This window comes from Neolamprologus multifasciatus, chromosome 5, assembly GCF_963576455.1.
Source record: "Neolamprologus multifasciatus chromosome 5, fNeoMul1.2, whole genome shotgun sequence".
Classification (NCBI taxonomy): Eukaryota; Metazoa; Chordata; class Actinopteri; order Cichliformes; family Cichlidae; genus Neolamprologus; species Neolamprologus multifasciatus.
In genome coordinates, this window is record NC_140443.1 from 2,728,956 (window position 1) to 2,745,826 (window position 16,871).

General features: G+C 43.6%; 1 protein-coding gene across 12 annotated transcripts in view; it reads left to right on the forward strand.

Annotated features, from left to right (window-relative positions):
• LOC146517776 (dedicator of cytokinesis protein 3-like) overlaps positions 1–16,871 on the forward strand; it is a 313,061-nt gene that overhangs the window by 228,578 nt on the left and 67,612 nt on the right. For all 12 annotated transcript variants that reach the window (XM_085160372.1, XM_085160374.1, XM_085160375.1 and 9 more), the window contains 5 exons: positions 9,310–9,391; positions 10,372–10,432; positions 10,557–10,704; positions 13,960–14,048; positions 15,898–16,023. In XM_085160372.1, the coding sequence (XP_085016498.1) occupies positions 9,310–9,391; positions 10,372–10,432; positions 10,557–10,704; positions 13,960–14,048; positions 15,898–16,023 (506 nt within the window). The remainder of the gene's footprint in view (positions 1–9,309; positions 9,392–10,371; positions 10,433–10,556; positions 10,705–13,959; positions 14,049–15,897; positions 16,024–16,871) is intronic.

The window sequence follows — 16,871 nt, forward strand, 5'->3', positions numbered from 1 at the left end:
ACTGCATGACTTGTCTTAATTATCATGTTTGATAATAATACAGACGATGCAACAATGATGAAGGAATATTAATTAATTGGATGTCTGTGTGACTTTGCAGAAAAAGAATAAAGGGTTGCATTAATGCTGTGAATCATACCACAGCACCAATAAAGCAGAAACCTCGTTGCAGATTGCAGTGATCAGCTGGTCGCCAGAAGAACGATCATTTCGATCTAATTTAGAAATGTAAAGATTGGCGACACGTTGGAAACAATCTGAGTCAGTCTGTGACAGTGAGCGCAACGCATCTCTTTGGGGAAAAGACAGAATTGTTTCCATCTCCTTGTACGTTGTTTATATTCCTCTATAAAAGGATTTTTGAGCATCCATATCAGTTTACAGTTTTGCAGGAATTTACAGGAGTTTCTGTTCCATGTGTATGAGATGCAGTCTGGACTTATTAGAGTTAATCACTGTATTAACACAAACAGAGTGCAGACTCACATATTTTCTCACTATCATATTGTATCACTTTGAAGATGGCAACTGGCTGCGAGTGGTTGTGGTAATTTCAGTGAATCCACCGTCTCGAACCAGTGTTTCCTCTTGTAAATAAATAAATAAATAAATTTTTATTTATATAGCACCTTTCAAGACAGAATCACAAAGTGCTGCACATAAGATTACAAGTCATAAAAAGATTTAAAAAGAGAAAATAAAACAGGCAAAAAATTAACCAAAGCAGTTTTTAAAAGGTGAGTTTTGAGTTGTTTTTTAAAAAACAGCTACTGAGTCCACAGTTCTTAATGTTTGGGGGAGAGAGTCCACAGTCTCGGGGCCACAGTGGCAAAAGCTCTGTCACCCTTAGTCCTCCTCTTAGTATTTTTTATAGCAAGTAAGCCCTGATCAGATGACCTCAAAGACCTGCTGGGACATCGGGCTGTAGCAGATCAAAGATGTAGGCTGGTGCCAGTCCGTGCACAGCTCTGTAGGTCAAGACCAGCATCTTAAAATCGACTCTAAATGTAACAGGAAGCCAAGTGTAACTGAGATAATAACGGTGTCACATGTGAGGACTTGGAGGATTTTGTCAAAAGCCTCGCTGCAGCGTTTTGCACAACCTGCAGACGATCCAGAGAACCTTTGCTTAGACAACATAACAGCGAATTACAATAATCCAAGCGTGATGAAATAAATGCATGTATAGCAATCTCCAGTTCAGAGCGAGATAAAAACCGGGCTTAGCTTAGCCCATTTCTTAAATGATAAAAACAAGACCGAACCAGAGATTTCACATGCCCATCCAATGTGAGACTCGAGTCAAAGGTGACACCTAAATTCCTGATAGAGGATTGTGTCATTACTGCATTAAATAAACTTGTTTCCAGATCTGACGAGTTCACCAAAAAAAGAAATCAGCTCCAGAAATGAGTCGGTGCCTGCAGACCCCTCAGATAAAATAGAAATTTACAGAAAAAAAATGTAAACGCTGCTTTGTGTGACAGCTGGGACTACTCCAGCTGTCAGAGGATTGTCCTGTAGCTGATTTCTCTCATCGTAACATCTGTCCATCGCTGTCACTTCCACAGCTTGTTTTTGAAGCTTGGTAACATTTAAGGTAATGTAGGACTCAGCCTCTGATCCAAGATAGCGAGCGACTCACCAGACTTTAGAAACAGGAGTGCGCAAACATGGGACTGACGCGAGGTTATCTCCAACTTTTATACACCTGATTCATCTTTTCTCACATAAAAATAAATCTATAGACACAGTGGTTGATTCCTGTTAACGCTTTATGGACAGAAAGCTCATAGCACAGTGATAGATCTAGTAAAAAAAGACTAAACTAAAAGGTCTCAGTACATCAGGGGAAGGCGACTAAGCAGTAGGAGATAGAAGTAGAAAATCTTATCAGATATTGAGAAAATCCTCATGACTGACGCATTCCCAAGTCCCTGATGTTGGCAGGAAAGTGAAAGTAGGCAGTAAGATTCCAGTTTAGATCTCCTGACAGGTGAAAATCTGTTCTTCCTCATGAAGTGTATCTGCGGTGCAGTGATGTGGTAGCGGCCTCAATATCTGATTTTTATTAACGTGTGTTTGGACAATTTCCTTTGGATAAGCAAAGGTCGTCCTGGCTGTGAGTGCTGTTTCTCCTGAGCTGAGACTCGTCTGCCTGTACAGTATGTTTATATTTAGACTGAATGTCAGTGGTGTGGAAATAGTAATGGATTTCCATAAAGTGTATATGTGTGTGTGTGTGTGGGTTACTGCAAGCCCACAAGTGCATGCATGCGTACATATATGTGCAGTACAGCAGCTTATGTCTGCATATGCATGCAAGTATCCACATCTGTGTGCTGGGATGAGTTCGGATAGGTCAGGACATCTTCTGATTGCATCTGCATTGTTTATCTTCCCTCTTTCATATTGATGCAGCGATAAAGTTAATAATTCAGCCGTGTGTGTGTGTGTGTGTGTTTCTCCTCCTCTGAGTGAATAGTCTTTGTCATGTGTATGATTCATTCACATTGTTCCTGCTGCCACCCAAAGGGATAGTTACAAATAACTTCAGTGGATAAAAATTCCCCTCTTGCTGATGTGGGCGGTCTTTATCCTTGAAGCTCTGGTCCTCTGCCTGAGGCTTGGAAGCTTGATGGTTCTGCGCAGTGTCTTTGCTGTTCCTAGGACTCTGCTCTTCTGGACAGAGATCCTGGATGTTGTTCCTGGGATCTGCTGGAGCCACTCGCCTAGTTTGGTGAGTGCCTCTTCTCTGAACTCTTGGTGCTTCTCCAGCTACTTGTGTTCCTTCTGACTGATGTTGCTATCATTCGGGATCACTGCATCTATTGCTACAATGCTATTTTGTCAGTCTGTGTTTGGAACTCACACAGGATCTTAGCATTTTGACCTCGGGACTTCCAGGCCATACTCAGCACAGATGTTCCTGTACACTATGCCGGCCACTTGGTTATGGCGTTCCATGTATGCCTTGCCTGCTAGCATCTTACAACCCTGCTGTTATGAGCTGGATTGTCTCTGGGGCATCTTTACACAGCCTGCACCTGGGGTCTTGCCTGGTGTGATAGACCCCAGCCTCTATGGAGCTTGTACTCAGAGCTTGTTCCTGTGCTGCCATGATTAGTGCCTCTGTGCTATCTTTCAGTCCAGCTTTGTCCAGCCACTGGTAGGATTTCTGGGTATCAGCCACCTCCTCTATCTGCCGGTGGTACATACTGTGCAGGGGCCTGTCCTTCCATGATGGTGCCTCCTCTTCCTCCTCTTTCTTGGGTTTCTGCTGCCTGAGGTATTCACTGAGCACGCGGTCCGTTGGGCCCATCTTACTGATGTATTCGTGGATATTTGTTGTCTCATCCTGGACCGTGGTGCTGACACTCACCAGTCCCCAGCCCCCTTCCTTTCGCATGGTCAGGAGCTTCCTTGTCTTGATGTCAGTGGCTTCTATCTCCTCCTTGGTGGTTGCAGCTTTCCTAGCGGCCTCTTCATGGTTCCCATTTGCCTGCGGGACCCCAGGTACTTGTAACTGTGCTCTATGTCTGCAATGTTGCCTTCTGGTAGTTCGAGCCCCTCAGTTCTGACTACCTTCTCTCTCTTTGTTATCATCCGACTACACTTCTTCAGTCTGAATGACATTCTAATGCTTTTCTGAACCAGCTGCTAATTGATGAGAATGGCTAACTGAGAAGCTGGACACTCTTAATCCCCAAGGATCCCCAGAAGGGACCGGTCCCATCAACTAGCAGCCCAATAACCTGCCTCAGCACCACAAACATAAATATGAGGGAAGAACACGCCGTCTTCTTCCTACATAACATATAAACAAATAAAATGTTCTTATTTTGTCGATTATATCATTGTTTTCTTCCTTGAATCAAACTCTGAATGAAAAAACAACCAGCAACAATATTTAAAGAAATAAAAACAGGATTTAGGGCTGAATGTAAAACCCATATCTCACTCTTTCTTTGTGCCTCCTCACCCCCACATGTTTGAGGAGAAATACATATTTATTGTCTTTTGTTGTATTTGTTTGGCCCACAGTGTCTCTGGGGGATTAGAATAAATTGTTCCATTTAAAGAGCCAGACGTAGTGTGTGTCTGTGTTGTAGGGATTTGTGGGTCCTCGTTGTTGTTTGCGTATTACCTTACACTACTAGCTATAACCTCAGAGTCTTATCAAATGTGGTGGGGGGTAATCTGCTGAGTAATAAAGACTGTATGAGGAACAATGTTCTATAATGAGATACTGTATTTACCAGAAAACACATTAAGTTGGGCCGTTTATGTTAATGAGGAAGTTCAGTTAGAGACTTTCTAACGATTGGTGTGTGAACACATCGTCAGCCAACAGCTCATGTTTGAGATTAGAGATACCACTTTTTTTATGTCCGATACCGATATCATAAATTTGGATATCTGCCGATACCGATATGAATCCGATATAGTGTGTTTTTAATCAATAAAACTGTTTTAATATCTTGCTGCTTTTTGTATAAGTTTATACTCAGGTTTAAATAAATAACACTAAAGCTATTCTGTTAAACCTGTATGCAAAAAAATATTTCATAGTTCAGCAAACTGATCAATCTAATAAAGTTAAACCTGCACAATCCTCCCTATTCTGGTATTTTAAAGAGTACTTAGCGTAAATATTAAGCAACCTAACTAATAGGGTTGCAAACTCCCAGCAAAAAGAAAATAGGGAACCACCCTCCACCTCATGATGCTTAATCGACGTAATCAACTTTAATTTGATGCAGTGTGAAAAAAAATGCACAGAAATTAATTATTTTTCAAGGATATTAAATAGATTCAACATCTGTCTTCAACAGAACTGCAGACTGCACAGATGGTATCTTCCCAAAGGAAAAAGTACTATAGCTTACTAGGGTATATTAGACTTAACAGTTACTATATACAGTAATGGACTTCTATACATTTTACATCAGATTAAAACTTTGGGTGTAAGATTCAGATAATTATTTATTAAAAGCTGAACATTTTAAATGAGAATAAGAAAGAAAAGTATGTCTTTGTGCCCCCTTTTCCCTGTTCATGCCCTATCGGCCCCCCTGGCTAAACTTTGCTAGATCCGCCCCTGCACAGTTACGTCAGCTGCGTAGAAAAAGATCCTGGTGTAGAAATAATATTAAATAAATTCTAACAACAGCTTATCAAGCTTAATAGTGCTGCTGTTGTTCAGCCGCTGGTTTCCTCTTTCTGGTGCAAAGTGGGCGATAAACAAACGAGAGACGGACTCGCGACACAAAAGCCGATCAGCTGATCATTGATCAGTTTCATGATTGAAGTAGCAGCAGGAGAGGGAGGGAGACAGAATGAGAGAAGAAGAGGCAGCTGTGCAGCGTAAAGACACAGATTAACTCCAGCTTTGTGTCGTTTTGCTTTTTTTTTTAATTTTTGCTGAAGTTCGGGCTGATCCGCGTTTCTTTACACCTAAATACGGAAATTTAAAGTTCGACCTCCTCGGCTGTAATTGAGTCAGCCCAGAGTGGATCATGACCAATTGGCCAATCCACCACCTTTCATTGTTTATACCATTACCAAAAAACAAAAACAAACAAACAAAAAAATATTGGCCCATAAAAACGAAAAATCACCATCATGGATGAAATGCCGGGTTAGTAGCGAAGCTCCAAATGCTCAACCAGACCACCGACAGGTCCCCGCCACAGCCGCTCTATCACGTGACCACACTGCTCCAACTGCTGAGGTTATGAGGCGAGTTGCAAGTTTTGTGAGGTGCTTTCGTGATATTTAATGGATCGGATTACATTTTTTATTTCTCTCCGATATCCGATCCAGTAATTTAGGTCAGTATCAGACCGATATGTAATATTGGATCGGTCCATCTCTGTTTGAGATGATTTATTACAGCAGCAGAAAATAGTTTTAGTTTGTCATCAAGGCTCTGAACTCCTCACTTCAAACAAATATGGCAGAAATTTGTGAGCGTTGAGTGAATCGAGCGTACAGGAGGATGCAGAGCACCGGCACTTCATTAGACCCGTGAACTGGGACGACGTAGCTCAACGTGTCATCCTGATCACTCGCAGCTTTCACTCCATGCGCTCAAACATTTTAAAGGAAATAAGATCATGTAAAAACTAGAATTTGCATTTTTTGAGTTTATATTATGATTTATGTTGTTACAACAATCTATTGCACAGGTGGCAACATGTGCATCTACTCTGTGATTTACCTTCCAATGTAATCGCTTCACTTCCCTGCAAAGTCAGCATCTTCATTCCTTCATTCTGTTGTCTTTACCTGAGCTGAAAGCCAGCCGTGGCATTTCTGAGCATTTCTGAGCATTGCTCACCTCAGTGTTTGAAGCAGGTGCGTCTGAAGTCGAGCTCTTCAGCCGACCCTTATTATCACCGCTGCAGAGAAGTTTCCCGACGTAAAGGCCATTGTCTCTGCCACCTCGCTACGTGTGCTGAACACTGACGCAGGACTGCAGCTCAGAGAAAGACTGACTCACTGAGAATCGCTGCTTTCATTTTCCTCTGTTGTCTAAAGAAAAGGAACCAGGAATGGAGGCAACATATTAAACAGGGAAGGGTTTTACTTAACAGTGCTAACGAAGTGATGGCTTCAGTTGAAAAAGTAATAAAACAAGAGTAGATAATACTCTAATGCATTGCCTCATAAACCATTTTGCCCAGGACCGACTGTCAGAGCGTTCGTCCTCTGATTTTTCTCAGCTCGGTCTTGTCCAAAAGAACGAGGAACACTTTCTCCATCGCTCTTCTACTTCTTACACTTATTAATTTGCAGGAAACTTTGTCCTATGCATTTTAAAATTGAGGTACAAGCCGAACTTGAGCAGATAAAGGAACAGAGAAAATCAGGCCCTCGCTGCTCCATCTTCCATGCCCATAAGTCTGTAGGTGCATGAAGCAAATGGGAAATACAGAGAAGTGCAGCGGATGGAGATGGAGAGATGAAGGCCTCATTAGGTGGGTAAGTGCTCTCAGAAGTGGCAGCTGCTCAAGCAGTTTTTGAAGGCAGAAAAAAAGGATTTCGCTGACTGAACCGAGTTCAGAAACTCCACCAGGAGAAGATCGTGGATTGAGATTTTCTGGCTGGCAGTCGAAGAGCCGGACCGTTTTGTTGGAGGCATCCAGACTCAGACTTCTCTGCTGTGCTGTAAAAACATCAGAAGCTAAAATATAACCTTGGTCACACGTTTATCATTTTCCTAAACAGGCATGACTGTGGCAGGAATATGTTGACTCGTATCTAATTATCTAACATGCTTTTAAATGTAACTCTCAGTTCATTACAGACTCTAGGACTGTTCATGAAGCTCATAAGATAAAACTGTTTCCTTGTTTCTGTCATAAAGACGTCGGGAAAGTAATCCGATTACTTTTTTTAAGTAACGAGTAAAGTAAGGGATTACTATTGCAAAAATGGTAATTAGATTACCGTTACTTTCCCGTAGGAACGCTGCGTTACTGCGTTACTAAAACCGTGATTTTTTTTGCGAGAATGTCTCATGACAGTGACGTAAGCGAGTGCGACGTTCGTGACAACAGCTGTGTGCAGATCAACAATGGATCATATATCGAGTGCAGAGAGAGTATGAGCGTGCAGCGTTTAAAGCGTGGAAGTACTGACCTTACTTTGAGTTTGATTCCATAAAAAGTGACAAAAACATTAGTGTCCGTTGTGCGTGGGAAGAAAACTTCTTTTTACAGCGAAAAAACCCTAAACTTCCAAACAAGCACCGAGTGGCTACGACGTAATGGGAAACTCACAGAGAAACTCGCGGATTCTTCCACTGACCGCTGCACACCTGCACCAGGGTAACCCTCCGCCTACCCCACTCCTGCTTTACAGATGAAAATAGAGCAACAGGACCGCTAGTCTTTGACTTTATTTATTTTCTGCTGTGTTTTACTTGCATCTATTTGAAAGACTGAGTGTAAACACACAAAATATTTTATTTTATGTGCTGGAATGTGCAGAAAATAGGTTTAAATGTTAAACTAATGTCTTCCTGTCAGAGAATGTTGCAGATAATTTAATTATTGCTTGATGCATGAAGTTAAAAGATTAAAACTAATAAAACAAGTTTTAAAAAGAGACTTTTCCATTTGATTACATTTTGTATGATGATTATGCAGAAAAAGTAGAATTGGGCTGAAAGATCTATCACTTTATCACCTATTCAGGTTGTAAATCGTGTTTTTAAAAAGTAACTAAGTAACTAAGTAATTAGTTACTTTTGAAAATAAGTAATCAGGAAAGTAACGGGATTATTTTTTGTGGGAAGTAATCAGTAATTAGTTACTGATTACTTTTTTCAAGTAACTTGACCAACACTGCTTACGACTGTGGATCAGCTTATTAAACTTTCATTGATGAGGATAAATAATCGCTGTGAGCCAAAAACTCAGACTTTAGTTTGTGCTTAACACAAAAGCCAAATATATACGGCTGAATATCCCTGTCAGCTAATATTTGTATATCGATATTGTTGATTGATGTCGATATATCATTCCCGATCTGGATTCCCGTTCTGTGCCTCCGCATCTCGATTTTCTGGCATCTGCCCTGAGGCGACCTCGCGTGATGTAAGACCTGCCTGCTTTAAGACTGACGGGCATCAAGAAGAACACGGCAGTAAGTCAGCGAGTATCAGTGGATTTATGTGCAGCTCGCTCCTGTCAGACGTACTTATGATTTGAGAAATCTTCTAATGTGTCTGAGGCGCGACGTGGCTGAACAAAGGCCCGTCAGCTCCGTCACGTTTCCCTGGATAAATATGGGTTAAAAGAACAGAGTCGCTGACACCAGCAGACGATACTTTGCTGTTCCCTGAAGCGAAAAAGGCTGAGACATGCTGCTTTAGAGTTTCCTCACTGCTGGTACTCGCGGGGAAAAGGCTTGAGCAGAAATCCAAAGGAATTTCTGTCTCTTTCAAAAATCCCTCGAGGAGACGGAGAGAGGGCGCCGGGGGTAAATTGCCAGCGGTTAGAGCTTCTCAACCTCAGGCTTGAGCAGCGTGTGCAGTTGACATCTGGCTGATATGAGGAACATTTAAAGAAAAACAGAAGTTTTTTAAGTTTTATTCACAGGTGGCTTTATCTGGCAGCGTCTGTGAATAAAAAAACTGTTGTTGCATCAGTGGAGAAAGACGCCACGAACTGTTTCCTTTGTCTCCTTTTCTCAGGTCAAATATCAGCGATAAAGCAGCACAGAGGCAGTGACAACCTGATCTCACTGAAAGACATCGTTTTTACTCAAACTAACCAACCGTTGATTGTGTTGTTTCAGTGAGAAGTTCATGGTGAGACTGAACAAGAATGGAGGTCCTAAGAATCCAGAGAAGGTGGACCGGCTGTGTGCCCTCTTCACGGTAACAACAACACACACGTTTAATGAAACTCGTGGTGCAGTGATGGTGTTTCGTGTAATTTAAGAAGGGAACAGTTGAAAAACTGAGGATCTAAAAGTGAGGAAGCATTGCCCCTGTTGCTCTGCAGCAGAATCAGTCTGCAGATCGTTTGATGCATTTTTTCTGCACTAAAGCTCCCGACGTTCACTGAAATCTGAGCGTTCCTGTTTCAACCCGAGCTGGAATCAGTCCATATATGTCTAAATTACACACATATTTATCAAATTAATAAAACAATCCACTGATGCAGCAGTCTCCCTGGGCCACCTCCAGCTCTTCCAGGGCCTTCCCAAACCCAGCACACCCAGGACAAGCTGATCGTTACAGCCTGTCCTGAGCCCTCGGGTTTCCTGACACCTGAACAACTGGCTAATTTTCATGAAGCTCCTCAAACTAAATATCTCTAAAGCTGAGCCCAGTCAGAAGCTAATTTCCTCTGAAGTCTTATTCTTAGCTCGTGAGCCATAAGTGAGAAACAGACCGACCGATAACAACTTCACCTGCCCGCTCAGTGAGTGGTACAGCATCCACATCAGTCTGTCTGGCAGTCTCCTGCTCCAAGCTTCCTCAACTCACGAACAAGATCCAGAGAAACTTGAACTTCTTAACTTGGGGCAGGAAATCATTCCTCTCCCGGAGTGTTAGAAACCACGATTTTCCTGCTGAGAAGCAGCGCCTCAAGGTGGAAGTGTTAATTATCATTCCAACTGTGTTGCATTTGGCTGCAAAACCTCCCCAGCTGGAGCTGGAGATCACCTCTGACTGGACCAGCAGCACCATCAGCTGCAAAAAACAGCAAAAGATGTGATCCAGGAGCTCCTGGCTCCACATCGGAATTCTGTCCATAAACGTTACGAACAGAAACTCGGAGCACAAACCTTCTTTAATTGTAAGAAAAGCTGAAGCTGGTGGATGATGATGATGATTTTTTCTTTTCTCAGGATCTGAGTAACAAAGACATGAAGAGAGATCTCTATATTGTCTCACAAGTTATCAGGACAGGTAAGTTATGTTATGTAGGTGGAAACAGAAATAACAGAATAACTTTGTCAGGTTTATAATGTGCACCTTTATTAACCTGAAATGAGCCTTTCTCATTATGTGACGCACTCGCTTCTGGTTACAGGTCGAATGCTGCTGAATGACAGTAAGAAGGGTCCTCCGCACGTCCAGTACCGTCGACCGTATGGCTGTGCAGTCCTGGCCATGAGCGACGTGCTGCAGACCATCTCAGAGCTCAAAGAGGAGAAAGATTTTGTCCTTAAAGTGTACACGTAAGTGTCTGCGCTCGCAGATAAGGAGGCGAGAGAAAATACTGAGGGTTCACCACAAGTAAAGGCCTGATTAGACTCACAGCACAGGACTCGAACCTGTGGTGAAGCAGTGACACAGATATGAGTCGCTGGTGTTGATCGATGATGTGACAGGAGACATAAGCAGACATATGAATCCTGAATGAAGTGTACAGATCTCAGGTTTAGTAGCTGGCACTTCATTGGACAGATGGGTTTAGGGAGGTAAAGAATCAGCTGATCTCAAACCTGCCAGCATTTCATTTACTGAGGAGAAAACTAAAGGCAGGAAGAAGCAACAGCTAAACACAGCTGCAGTCAGAAGCTGGCAGAGTTACAAAGGAGGAAACTGGAGAAGGTCGGTACCTGTAAGGGATTCTTAACGAAATATTTAAAAAGTAAACAAGATGATATTTTCTTTTTGGAAAATCATTTTGTCCGACTCTAAATATTTCTGGGCTGAGAGAAAAGGTCAGAGAGAGGAAGAGGAGAGGTTAAAGATCAGCGAGCTAGCCATTTTTATTTATAGCTTTACTTCTGTTCTTATCTCTCACCACCAGCCTCTTTCTCTCCTTTCCTTATTTGTATTTCTCTCTGATGTCGTGCTGAGTAAAGAAGAAGAGAGAGAGGCTGCACAGCAGCACAGTGTGTGTGTGTCTGTGTGTGTGTGTGTGTGTGTGTGTGTGTCTGTGTGTGTGTGTGTGTGTGTGGCGTTGTCTGGTGTGTGTGTGTTGCGTGTGTGTGTGGTGTGTGTTGTGTGGTGTGTGTGTGGGTGTGTGTGTGTGTGTTGCGTGTGTGTGTGGTGTTGCGTGCGTGTGTGTGTGTGTTGGTGTGTGTGTGTGCGGTGTGTGTTCTGCTGTGCGTGTTGTGTGTGTGTTGGTGTGTGTGTGTGTGTGCGTGTGTCTGCGTGTGTGTCTGTGTGTGTCTGTATGCGTGTGTGTGTGTGTGTGTGTGCGTGTCTGCGTGTGTGTGTGTGTCTGCGTGCGTGTGTGTGTGTGTCTGCGTGCGTGTGTGTGTGTGTGTCTGTGTGTGTTTGTGTGTGTGTGTGTGTGTGTGCGTGTGTCTGCGTGGTGTGTGTCTGCGTGTGTGTGTGTGTGTGTGTGTCTGCGTGCGTGTGTGTGTGTGTGTGTGTGCGTGTGTCTGCGTGTGTGTGTGTGTCTGCGTGCGTGTGTGTGTGTGTGTCTGCGTGCGTGTGTGTGTGTGTGTGTGTGTGTGTGTGTGTGCGTGTGTCTGCGTGTGTCTGTGTGTGTCTGTATGCGTGTGTGTGTGTGTGTGCGTGTGTCTGCGTGTGTGTGTGTGTCTGCGTGCGTGTGTGTGTGTGTGTCTGCGTGCGTGTGTGTGTGTGTCTGTGTGTGTGTCTGTGTGTGTGTGTGTGTGTGTGTGTGCGTGTGTCTGCGTGTGTGTGTGTCTGCGTGTGTGTGTGTGTGTGTCTGCGTGCGTGTGTGTGTGTGTGTGTGTGTGTGTGCGTGTGTCTGCGTGTGGTGTGTGTCTGCGTGCGTGTGTGTGTGTGTCTGCGTGCGTGTGTGTGTGTGTGTGTGTGTGTGTGTGCGTGTGTCTGCGTGTGTGTGTGTGTCTGCGTGTGTGTGTGTGTGTGTGTGTGTGTCTGCGTGCGTGTGTGTGTGTGTGTGGGTGTGTGTCTGTGTGTGTGTCTGTCTGCGTGTGTGTGTCTGCGTGCGTGTGTGTGTCTGCGTGCGTGTGTGTGTCTGCGTGCGTGTGTGTGTCTGTGTGCGTGTCTGTGTGTGTGTGTGTCTGCGTGTGTGTGTCTGCGTGCGTGCAAGTGTGTCTCTGTGCGTGTGTGTGTGTGTCTGTCTGCGTGTGTGTGTGTGTGTGTGTGTGTGTCTGCGTGCGTGTGTGTGTCTGCGTGCGTGTGTGTGTCTGTGTGCATGTGTGTGTGTGTGTGGCAAGGTGTTTCTGCACAGTGTACCAGGAGCACGGAGAAAAGTTGTTGTACCATAGGCACCAGGAGTGTGTGGTGTGTGTGTTTGATGCCTCACTCTTAGCTGAACTGCTCGGTCGGTTTGACGTCTCCTTTTCAGGCGTGTGTTGCAGCATCGTGTGACGTTAACGGGACCGAAATCATCAGTTTGTGAGAATCAGCCGAGGAAAATGTAGATCCACACGTTCACTCTGAAGAAAGACGAGTAAATTAAGAGTGGAACGAGCGAGTTGTTTTATTGGACGGGGCTATTTTATGTTAATACAAAAATCCAGCTGCTTGACACAGTGTGGCTCATCCACTGTATTATCTGCAAATAGGTCTGCTAGTTACTGCTCTTTTTCTTTTTCCTCCTGTTGTTTCCTTGATTAATCAGGCAATCTGTAAAACTGTGAAAATGCAATTTCCTGACCTCTAAATGGCTCAAAGACGGTTGTTTAATCTGACCTTTGGTCTAATCTAAAAACTGTTTTCCCTTTATGAAACAAAAAAAAAGAAATGTATGATTTGGCCGAGAGCAGCAGTCTCTAGTGTGCAATACAAACAGAGATGTTACATTTTCCAACAAAACCACAGAACCAAAGATGCATTTCCACAAAAATGCGGCAGGTTGGCACTCGAATTGGAGAGTGGGTTTGTCAAGATACCAGCGATGAAGCCCAGGTGAAGATGATCTGCACACAGACAAATGTTTTGTTGCATTTTTGGAGTAGCAGCAGGAGTGAAAGGGAAGCCTACAAGATGGTAGTGAACCTGCTGCCATGTGTCGTTTGGAGATGATGACACCGACAAAAAGACAGGAGGCCCGGCTGAAGAGATAAAGATCCACACTGGGAGTGAGCGGGATGGATGGGATCTGAAATGAATATGATGAAGTTCGATCTCCATGCAGAAGAAGAGAAGATTCAGAGGACAGATGTTTGGTGCGACAGGAGAACAGACCACAGAGCGGGAGAGATGGAGACAGCTGATTTGCTGTAGAGACCAACGAAGACCTGTTCCAATTTATCCGTGTATTTAAGCTCCAAAATTTCCCCTCCCTTCCTCTGACATGTCAGCGCTGCTGCTCTGCCTTGCTACCTCACCTCACCACCCCAGCATCCACCCGTAGACCACGCCCCAATTTTATATTTTGTATCATAATTGCAATGATTGATGGCACGTACACCCCAAAATAACTGGCAAAATAACTAGATTTCAAAAGTCCATTATATCCAACTGAACTTTTGTTGTATAAAAACACAAGTTACAAATATATTGTTATCCTTTATAGGACATGATTGTTTTTTGTTGCTCTCCAGGTGTAACAATGAGAATGAATGGTACCAGATCCACGAGAACATCATCCGCAAGTCCAGCACCAAATACACGGCACCCAGCACCAACTACGGTAGGAGAAACCACGTGTTTGTGTACCCTGAGTTTGGATGATCGGACCCCAACAAACTGAGTGTGGGATAAAGAGCACATCTCTGATTTATGCTAAATACAAATACTGAAGCTCATAGTTACATTTAAGAATAAATAACTTGTTAATATCTCAAAGATCTCCACTTTCTTTCATGCATACTTTTCTGGGTCTGATTCCCGGACAAGCCCCTAAACTGTTATGTTCCCTGAAACGGGCTACAGGATGAGGGGAGTAACAGTAGAGCAGCGGTTCCCAACCAGGCCACAGACTGGTACCAGTCCATGAGTCGTTTGGTACTGGGCTGCGAGAGTGGAGGCTCCGGTGTGAATTTATAGTTGTCAGGGTTTTTATCGGTTTTTACTGTTAACTTGGTTTCCTTCGGTCTTTCCCCGTGTAATGAATAAATCTTCTTTTTTTGGCATACGGGTTTTATTTTGTTCTATTTATGACACCTTAATGGCCGGTCTGTGAAAATATTGTCGGGTATAAACCGGTCTGTGGGGACCGCTGGCCTACAGGATGAGGGGAGTAACTGTAGAGTATCCATGTGAAAGAAAAGGTGAAAAACATTACAAACTCAATCCTGATTGTATTAAAAGCTCTACCTTAAAGATTTGTCTTCGCCTCTACACCCTAAATAATCCAGAAATAAAAGAAAAGCATCAACAAACAGATAATGTTGGGAGATTGGAAATAAAAATGAAGAATCTGCACCTCAACAACACAAAAGAAGAAAAAAACCCACTCTGCAAACAGGAGGTCACAGTTACTCACTGGGAGCTTGACATAATTAAAACACAACACACGGCTAAGGCTACTGTACGTCTCACCCATAGAGAGACTGAGCTGCTCTCCTCCCCAGCTCTTACACTGTAGGCCTGATTGATCGCTGAGTGCAGCATCTGTGCCCTCACTCCACTGGAAATGACGGGCAACCCAGCTATGGTAAGAGAGGAGGCATAAAGGTTAGCAATCAACACCCAAACAACACAGCAGGCTTGCTACACATATATCGGAGCACAATTTATTGTCCTACTGGATTTTTTTGTCCAGGTGAATTCTTTTGGCCACAAAACCCAGAAGCAGATAAGTTATCCTTGCAGGGTTACCCTGCAGCATTAGCAGCGCGGTGGTGTTTTTGTGAACACAGCAGCCGAGGGTGGAGGCAATTTCTAGCACTCAGTTATTGCTCCAGCCCGCTGATGTTCTGTGTGGACCGTTTCTTCCAGTCACTTTATTACTTCTGTCAAAGCACAGAGTGCAGGAGCAGATTTTAGTCCTGCAGCACTTGTGACTCGTTTTATTTCATCGCTGATGAGTCAGCCGGCATTTCAGGAACACTGAACGAAAACCTCAGAGTTCCCAGGAGCAAATTATTTAGATTAGAGCGTCTGACTGATGCAAGTCATCACACTGACATCAGCGGGGAAATCATATTAATTGGTGTCACTGTGGAGGACTCTCCTCTGCCCCAGTGTTAAAGTCTGTGAACTCCCATGACCCCGCACAGATATGTGTCTTTAAATAAAACATAATCCAGCAGCAAACTTTTGTTTTCAGGTGAAGAGATGAACCCAGACTAACAGGCTGAGTCTGCTGGAAACGTTTAGCATGCATTGAAATGTTTGTTCTGATTCTGGGGAGATCAAACGAGCTCTGCAGCTTCAAAACTCTGTTTAGACTTTAAGTTTATCTGAATTTTATGTGTGGCCTGAAGGCTGTGCTTTTTAAATAGGGCACTTTTTTCTGTCTTCTTCCTTCGCTTTTCATCCATCTTCTTTTTCTGTCAACCCACTCGTTCCCATTTCTTCCCCTTCACATCCTGCAGGGCTGATCATCTCCCTGCAGCTGCTGAGGGGCGACATGGAGCAGGTCCGCAGAGAAAACCCGCTCATTTTCAGCAGGGGGGTGGCCATCACACGCAAACTGGGATTCCCAGATGTCATCATGCCCGGTGAGTCACGTATCCAGCTTCATGTAGGCCTAAACATCACAGTGCAGCGGGCTGTCCACCTCAACACTTCTATTCTTAGCTTACGTAAGCACACAGCAGAGATGGACTCCATGAATAACACGTAAAATAAATAAAAACAACAATTCAGGTTGAATCATGTAAACGGGTCAGACAGGAATAGAAAAAGTGCTGAATGTCTGGGCGGGTTTTTGTATATCTCTACCTTCTGCTTTTGAAGAAGGGAGCAAACACACGTACCTGTTGAGCTGAAGCGCAGAGAAAAGGTGCAGTGTTGCAGGCGTTCTTCTCAAGCAGGCATTTTGTAAACAGTTTTATTTCTTGCAGCTATAAAAATCTTCAAAAGCTTTGTTTGGCTTTCAAAGAGGCCTTTGGATCAATGTCCAAGTTCCAAACAAAGAAAGAAGATTTAGATTTGAGGTCCAGGATCCCTGAAAATAAACAAGTGACTTCAAGGCTGGACAGATGGACAGAACCACAGAAGCTGATCTGCGCTCCTGCCGGGCTGCTGCTTAATTTAGATTCCTACATGGGAGCAACAAAGGAGTGAATCTGGTTTTTCCAGCAGGAACGTCTCCAAAGCATTGGTCGAAGTAAACAGTTTCCCAGAATTGGACCCGCTTTCTGATATTCCTGTGTTAGCTTCCTCTTCTGAAAGCTATAAATCAATTACAGGGAGACCGAATGTGCCAGTTTGCATCTCTCCACTGACTTCATTTTCATTACAGTGGAGCTTCTCCTCCTGTAATATGTTAAAATGTTTGTGAAGTCCTTCAAAGCTGTAAATGTGTTATTATTTAATAACCCAATAAACTGAGTTACAGGCTTGT